This window comes from Perkinsus marinus (assembly GCF_000006405.1).
Source record: "Perkinsus marinus ATCC 50983 genomic scaffold scf_1104296949578, whole genome shotgun sequence".
NCBI classification, from domain to species: domain Eukaryota; phylum Perkinsozoa; order Perkinsida; family Perkinsidae; genus Perkinsus; species Perkinsus marinus.
Window position 1 is genome coordinate 39,837 of NW_003209875.1, and position 8,089 is coordinate 47,925.

General features: G+C 45.8%; 3 protein-coding genes across 3 annotated transcripts in view; 2 read left to right on the forward strand and 1 right to left on the reverse strand.

Moving 5' to 3' along the window:
• Window positions 1–675: 675 nt before the first annotated feature.
• Pmar_PMAR019777 (hypothetical protein) lies at window positions 676–3,463 on the forward strand (the record flags this gene model as incomplete). Its single annotated transcript, XM_002778417.1, has 10 exons — window positions 676–900; window positions 1,493–1,679; window positions 1,726–1,815; window positions 1,862–1,968; window positions 2,019–2,179; window positions 2,231–2,351; window positions 2,509–2,585; window positions 2,735–2,875; window positions 2,972–3,114; window positions 3,159–3,463. The coding sequence occupies 10 exons, from the start codon at window positions 676–678 to the stop codon at window positions 3,461–3,463; spliced, it is 1,557 nt and encodes a 518-aa protein (XP_002778463.1).
• Window positions 3,464–5,316: 1,853 nt separating this feature from the next.
• Window positions 5,317–6,381, forward strand: Pmar_PMAR019778 (hypothetical protein). The gene has a single exon (XM_002778418.1). The coding sequence runs from the start codon at window positions 5,324–5,326 to the stop codon at window positions 6,143–6,145; it is 822 nt and encodes a 273-aa protein (XP_002778464.1). The 5' UTR covers window positions 5,317–5,323; the 3' UTR covers window positions 6,146–6,381.
• A 769-nt stretch (window positions 6,382–7,150) lies between these two features.
• The window catches only part of Pmar_PMAR019779 (hypothetical protein), a gene marked incomplete at its 5' end in the record, with an annotated part of 1,629 nt that continues 690 nt past the window's right edge, over window positions 7,151–8,089 (reverse strand). The window contains 3 exons of the mRNA XM_002778419.1: window positions 7,151–7,548; window positions 7,600–7,747; window positions 7,908–8,089. The exon at window positions 7,908–8,089 is cut by the window's right edge and continues 4 nt beyond it. Of these exons, the coding sequence (XP_002778465.1) occupies window positions 7,357–7,548; window positions 7,600–7,747; window positions 7,908–8,089 (522 nt within the window). The 3' untranslated portion in view covers window positions 7,151–7,356. The remainder of the gene's footprint in view (window positions 7,549–7,599; window positions 7,748–7,907) is intronic.

The window sequence follows — 8,089 nt, forward strand, 5'->3', positions numbered from 1 at the left end:
TCGATGCTTAGAGCAATCCACGTGCCCGGTGCGGATACACTGCGGAATCTGAAACCATCGGATACGTCGGCGCCGATACTCATCTTGCGCACTCATCGTTCGTAGGCTCATGTTAACCGCGGTGACCGCTGTGCACAACGGCGGTGATCACTGATCAGGTAGGTTCCCAGGTAACAGCACACATACACAAACACGTGGCGCGAATCATCGAGGCTAGCACAATAGACAGCAAACAGCCAATACCATAACAAAAGTACAGTAAATACAAAAGTAAGTAGGGGACAAATCAACCATAGCGGCCAACAGGTCTCCGTGCAACGCGCCGAAGCGCACACCGCGGAGTTCGTTGAGTTGATAGCACTCAAAAAATGGAGGACCCGGGGATTGAACCTTGGACGACTGGACCCCGCGTCCCGTCTGTATATGTGAGGTTATCATTAGGTTCGTTAGCCCTTTTGGTTAGACGTGAATGACCACCTCCGAAATATTATGATGAAATTGTTTCACCTAGGACGGCGATGTTTTCACTTGAACTCCCCGACATGCGCATTGTCGTATGCGTGTACAACTCACCACTGATTTGCTCGTATCTTGACGAGCTTTGGTCAAGTGGTTGGAACTGTTGATGAACGTTTGAAGCGCGGTTTGTATAGTAGCTCATGTCAGACGTGTATAATGCAGAAGGAAAGAATGACAAGCACTCTCCACCATTCGACATCCATACGGCCACAACCCCATCGAGGGGATGTAGATCCTCTCCCTGAAGAGGCTCCTTCCCCTCCCTCTTGTCCATCTGGGCTAGAGTCTTTCAAGAGCTGCCAAACAGTAGAAGCTCATCATGCCGAGATGCTACATAAATGGGCTGATGCCACCGATTGGGGACTCTCAATGACTGAGAAGGTAACTCAATCTTTATTATTCAGCTGCCAGCTATACTACAGCTTTGGGGGTTGATACTGATAACAAAACTATACAGTTCTACATATTCTTAGTCGAGTCTAGTTCGAGTTGGACCAGCACTCGACGATTCAGCTTTAGTATTGTCGATCGCTGACAGAAGATACTCCGGCGTGTATGAAAAACATCAGCCTTTGGCATGGCTGCCCCACAGGCAGGAGTGGACCTATTCACAGAGGCATTCCATACTATATTTTCTTGAAATTGGTGTTGCTTCGATCGTCTCGGCGGAATTGATACACATGGGATGTGACATATCTTGTGCGAGTGGCATAGCTGCCCCTCGGGGCGGATCGCCTACTTCATGCTTCTGTGAGCTTGATTGTTTTTGAGGGTATCTTCAAGTGGCATAGCTGCCCCCCTCTGTAGTTTGAAACGACTTTTCAGTTCACACGTCACTCTCTTTCTATTGTATTCCTTGTATTCTATTCTATTTCTTTGTATTCTTTTGCAGTATCCTCGAATTTCTCTGGGGCCGATATGCCTTAGGTTCTCTGAAATATCCAGATTTGTATGTGCTCATGGTCTTTTTCAGGCAGTAGCTCGACATGATGCACCGCCACAGCTCACCAAGAAGATGTCTCGCGGCAGCTCATGGATACCTCATAGGCATCATCATAAGGATGATGTACATGTGAATGAGACCAAGAACGCTGTTGCCATGCAAGTTGACAATGATGATCCCGACTGCAGTATGAGCGTCGACTGTGAATTTAATAAGGGTCAGACTGACCTCATTCAGAATACTCTTTGATCGGGTCGGTTCAGGTCTGCTGAAGGGCCAAATAATGATTGAGGGTATGAACGTACCGTATTTATTCCAAGTAGCAGCTAGCTGGGAGATGGACTTGGCGCCTTGTAGGAACCGTCGTGGGTCATCTCTCCCTCGACTTTGCCAACTCAGTATGGTTCCCAATGCTCGAAACTGTCGACAAAGTAGCCGCGTTTCCTCCCAATGGTGACAACTCTACACAGCGGAGTCGAGATAAAGAACAGGAGTGGATGTCCGATGTAATATTATTGACGATGCTCTCCTTCCCTGAGTACCCGCTTGATTCCAGACACCAACTAGCAGCACTCGAGGAAGCTCCAGTGAAGTTGACTCGTCGATCTTCACTCATCCAGCGCCTAATCGTCCTGTCATATTAGATGAGATGATGACCCATCTGTTTGCGGTGCCACCAGTTCCAGCCATCAAGGGAGTCGACTCGTATTCCCATCGGTATTACCTTTGTCACGGAATGGTCGATTTGATATTATCTCTCTGCCTCAGAACTCTTTATTCGTGGTCTCCCAAGTGCACACCAACTCCAGGGTCGTTAATGATTGATTACTCCCCACCATTGGATGCTAAGTCATGGAAAGGAGTTCAATTGGATGACCCTGCTCGTCGGGTACTATACCTGGGAGGGGCTCTCATTAGTACACTGCATTTAATCCGAAAAATTGGAAATTCCATGGACTTGATCTAACGTTGGACTTTCTCATGTACTCGTTTGAAGGTCTTCCATGCAGAAGATTGGATGGTACCATAACTTACACTCTTTGTAGGTATTTCGGACTGAACAAAAAGCCACGGCGGTTTACGTTAGGCCGTCGTTGAAGGATCCTGAGCGTCGTAGTGATGTGTAAGTTTATCATTCACTGTATTTCTGATGCAATTGATGATTATAACTGGTCCGATTAGCACACCTCGAAATCGTATAAATAATGATAGTTCCCGCTCACACGTCATGAGTACTCGATGCGCTTACTGGTTGAAGAAGCTTCTTTTCAGGTTTGTCAGCGTCTTAGCAGATCCTGGGGTCCCTACCTGGTTGGTACCCAATTCTCTGGTAAAGTGGATACTACGTCTCGGCGCACGAGGTTTTGTCGATAAGGTTATGTCAGTAATGACCGGCTGCACTGATGATCCAACGTGAGTGATCAAGGGTCAGGGTTTCCTCTCGTGAGCATAGAGAAGTTTCGTTCTTATTAAGTTGTTATCGATTGGCTGCTACTTTGTTGGTGTCAGGCATCGTTACGCTGTACGAGTAGCTGAGAGATATGAGGAACTGTACTGGAAGTATGCCTATTACGGTTTCTATCCACCAGAGGCTGTAGTGTCCAGGAAGGCTCGAGAGCATCTGTTCATGAAAAGGCATATTAAAAGCATATGTGAGTATAGGCACCCAATACTACATAGAATTGTCTCATGTCAGGCGGGCAACGTGGCGACGGGCCGCGTAAGTCTGCTTGCGTCGATGAGAAAACCCCAGCGGCTATGAGTGAGGTATCTCGTGGTCGACCACCTTTGGATCCTACAATTAAGAAGCGACGAGAAGGCTCGACTGCAGTTGGTCTGAGGCCTCGAAAAGACATGGGACATCGTTCGTCTACTAGTACTGATACAATGCTAGTACAGAGTAAAATGTTCTCGTTGTTGAAAGCATTATTCATCATTATAGCTGTGTTTTGGGCAAGACCTTTGTTAAAGTCGATGACCCTCTTGTTCGACAAGCATTAATATTAGTACTCCGATTCAGCTGTCGAACTTCATGTCACACATTTGTCGTCACGTTAGGAAGCACTTCAGAACACAATCATTATCTTTGTCATTTTCTGCTCACTCTTCTCACATCTCATCAACACTACCAAGTCACTCTGGAATCGATCGTCACTATCGATATTCCTCTGGACTGCAGTCTGGTATTTCGCAGAACTAGAGCGAGCTATGTCTCGTGCTCTTATCATTCTTGCTGGCGTCCGCGGCCTATGCACTATCATATTCTATGTGCTTATTCGCCACAATGAGGCGATCTATTCTCTCCCGTCTGAGTCATCGTCTGTTATCGGTAGTATAGGTAGCCATCCTCAAGCACTGTAAATCATTGACTGCTATATGCTGGGGAAGCTAGTCCGGTTAGATTGCTATTATGTTCTCCATAGTTTGATTGTTTCCATCCGTTAATTGAATATGAGTTAGTCTCAGTAGTACATCAATGACCATCGAGAACGCTCATGTAACCATAGTGTCGATGTCGTACTACGACTGCATACGGTTAGTTTAACCGTGATTGACCACGTTACTACCACTACGACTGATAAGTACGTCCATCAGCCTATCAGCGGTTGAGCGTGTTCGGATCATTTTGGACCATCTATTCTCACCCTGTCGTGCAGTAAAACCATCAAACTTACGTTTATCCAATTCGTACTGTCAATTGCGTAGTAACCGACCACAACACTACTCCTCCTGTTGACGGAGGCAGTACTGGCTGCTTGTTCTCGGTTCCTTATTCGATGTCTACATACTAGCGAAAAAGTGAGATAACCAGATTGTGTTGCACAGTGCGCGGTTCTCGAGGGTCGAGGAGCTGTTGCGATCAGTCCTCTCTGAGTCTGCTGACATATCACTACTAGACTCAACACTAGTCATCAGAGAAAGTAGCATTTCGTTAATGGAAAAGCTAGAGAACCAAGGTCATCAGAAGTGTGTTATCTAGGACAACACAATTGGAGACACAGTTGTGACACAGTAAGGAGCAGGTTTTGAACCTGGGTCGTACGGTGAAGGTGAGACATCGCACCGTGCGATTCTCACGGCAGCGTTGATCTGTGACCCTAAGCGCTCGGGCCTTGGATTACTTATTTCGCTAGCCTCGCTGCATCGTGTCACGAGGTGTAGTTTTTCGTATTTTGAATTGTGGTTGTATACTTGTAGTTGCTGAGGTGTGCATGCGATTGCTACTTTGCAGGGCTGAAAGCAGCACGTACACAAGAGTGAGTTCGTGAACTTGAAATTTCAGCATTCGTCTAACCCGCTATATTGAAAAGAGTTAGGGTGCCAGACTGTAATACACCGCCGATACTTCGTTTGATTGTATACCACCCTTTTCATCATTAATCGAGTATCAACGTTCATTTGGAGGTGAAAGTGTTACTGCTCCTATCCATTGTGTGCGATGGGACGTGTATAGCTAATCATCTATCCCCCCGAAGAGATTAAGACTGAGATCTTTACAACCCTTCTGACTCGTGTTATCGACTACGCGTTACGACCAAATGGCAGCTCTACTGCATGCGAACAACACACTAGTGCTACTATATCACAAACAGCGTGTTTGCTCGGCATTCGGTCACCAGAGCCGGAGTCCTTTTCGTTAATACTGACACGTACGACCCAACCGTCACACCAATCATTTGATGGTTGGGTCATAGTAATCGCTTATGCAGGCAATGTTCCCCCAAGCATCTGTACTGTGCTTAACATGTTCGAGATCTAGTGTCGAGCTTAACTCACTGAATACCTCAGTGTAGTCATATGGGTTTCCCGTATCTGATGAGGTTAAGGGCCCACTGTTTTCACAGTTTCGTCTCGCCTTGCATGGCTGCCCTATCTACCTATCTCGTTACCTTCTTGTTTGCCACTATCTCGTGGGTATCAGCGGTTTATGAGGGACCTCGCGGTATGTATTGTGCTAGGGAAGATGCTTCGTACAAGCTCATTATGGCGTTCAGACCGACTGATTACGAGTGGAAGTACAGGGTGGCCATCGGTAATTTCAAATTATATGGGCAGACGAAGAACAATACCATCGCAGCTATCGGAGATAACCAAATGAAGTTTTTAGCGTTTCCACTTGAACGACGAGGTCGGCTGAGCTTGAGACTACCGAATACCTATCAAGTGGAAGCCTTCGCTACTTCCATTGGTTTGGACGTCGAACACTTGATCAATATGTTGTACTTACCCCGTGATAGTGGCAAATCGGAGATTCACATGAACACTGCGTCCATTGAACTGATACACTTAACCTATGGCGCTTGTCTTCAGCCTGTGAATCATCTCTTTTGTCGATCTGTTCCCGGCGAGGGCTTAAGTGTGGCCCTTCGCTCTAACGCTACACAAATGGTTGTCTACAATGATGGCATCCCCGTGAAGGAATTCCAATCGGTAGCGGACACAGTGAACTATCCCTTCAATATCTCGGTATTGAAAAGAGAGGAGAAGGAGTTGGATGTCTTACTCTCTCTTATGGACAATCGCACACAAGTTGGTCAAGAGGATTGGTGGATGACAGGAAAGGCCATGACCTTGGATCTATTCCGTGATACTTTGACCATACACCATGGTTCATGGATATATGGCTTCGACTCATTATATCCTACCCCTTCGGATATTGTCCTCAAGGCATGCCAATCCTAATCTTACCGGCCTTGCTCGTGCTACTTCGTCGTGTACGAGCGTGATTATTCAAGATACAGCGTTTTGACCCTGGTTCCCAAGGGGGTCTCTGTGTTGAGACTGCTGTTCTCTTGACATACAGTCCATCGGGCTATGTTTTCGCATTCCCCATTGTTCATGGCAAACTTTTGACTTGTCCATTCTCGGTCAAACTCTTTGATTCATATAACAAGAATATTATCATCACCATTTTCAATCAAGAACTTCGAATTTTGTATTGAACCTGAGTTGCCATTGGGAAGGAACGTGCCTGAGCCACAACGCTACAAAGAAACGCCTGTTCGGTGCTGATCAATTACATCATGGCTCATGGCTCAAGAGCCAATCGGCCAGTCAGTGTGAATCGAGCAAGATTCTTGACTAAACGGCGCAAGCTTCTTCTGAAAAAGTCGAAAAAGTCTTCCATTTCTTTGTTAGTATTCAGGCCAAAGTTACGGTCGTAACCCGGTTCATGCAAAGAGAAGAGCCCTACTGTAGGGCCCCTACAGACTCAGTCTCTACTTTTCATTCGAGATTTTAGGAGTTACATGCTGTAGCTCCCCGCCATAGTCTACAGCGAGTCGCAACCGTGTTTCTCCTAAACGAGTCTATTCTCAGGAGGCATGAGGCGTGAGCTTGTGAATTTTACAATGTTAACTTGAGTGTTCCTTCGCTGCAATGACATAGACAGTATGGCGATAATTCATGCATTCAAAATCATATAAGACAAGAACAGATGTGAACTATCGACTCTCAAGAAATGGGATCGGAAGCAATCTTTTCTTGAGCAATATCCAATGGATTGAGAGAAAATCCATTAGAAGTCAGTAAGATACTCCCAATTATATCCGTCGCGATAGTAGCAAGGTTGATCACCGCAATAACAACCCTGCAGTTCCTTTATTGTCGATTATTTGACTGACAATGACACCCAACACGGCATCGTTGAACAGAAATATTTTTCATATTATACTCACGACAAGACATAGTGCTGATAAGGCGTCACCACAATCGGATATCGCACTATCGATACGCAATCATGTGAATTACACTATAAAACACATCCTTAACCGTACAACACACAGCAAATAGCAACAAAACATTTGTATGGATAGCGAGACGAAGTCCATACGTAAGGACTTGTGAAGTAACAGAGAGAAAACCGTCAAGCGAAGATGAGCAGAATACATCAATTATACTCGTCTATCGGCATTATTAACTAGCGGCTCATAGACTTCGGATTTGACTGTAACCCGATGGGGACGAGCACTGTTGGATATTGACGATAGAATGGAGTTGGGCGAGTCGTCCATAACGAATGGCTTCCGTTCGAGAGGAGTACCAGCAGACATCGACATGGACATGGGAGCCCGAGTTGGATTCACCTGAAAAGCATAAGCTACCTAAGCTCACTGAAAGGGAAATAAGATACTTACCTTGTTGGGACCGGCAAGCCCGAATGGAAGGCGTACGATGTTGTCATAGACGAGCACACCGTAAACGAGTAGGACGAAACCAGCGAGTTGGATGAGCGAATACGGCGTTAAGGGCTCACCGAAAGAGTGGTCGTCACTCATGTAATACCTGTGGATTGATAACAGTAATGAATATGCGATCAAACGAGGAGTGAATGAGGTAGTGATATCGCAATCATTTCGAGTCACTTTTTTCGACTTCTACCAAACGCCGCATGGTTGAATCGATTTTGCATACCATTCATTCCGCAACTTGCCCTGAATATTACATTATAACAGAACAGAGCCAGATAAGAATAGTCCTAGTAGAATCAAGCATAGTGGTATGGATAGCAGAGGCAGAGTTAGTAACGTTAACAGCGCAGATATTATAGGCGAAAGTGTTCAAAGCATAGCCGAGGACACCACCAAGGACTATCTTAGAGTTGCCCATCATCGCAAAGGCATCCCA

Bases quoted from the DNA above. Each gene is read 5' to 3' on its own strand.
- Pmar_PMAR019778 (XM_002778418.1), top strand. From the start codon at position 5,324: ATGGCTGCCCTATCTACCTATCTCGTTACCTTCTTGTTTGCCACTATC.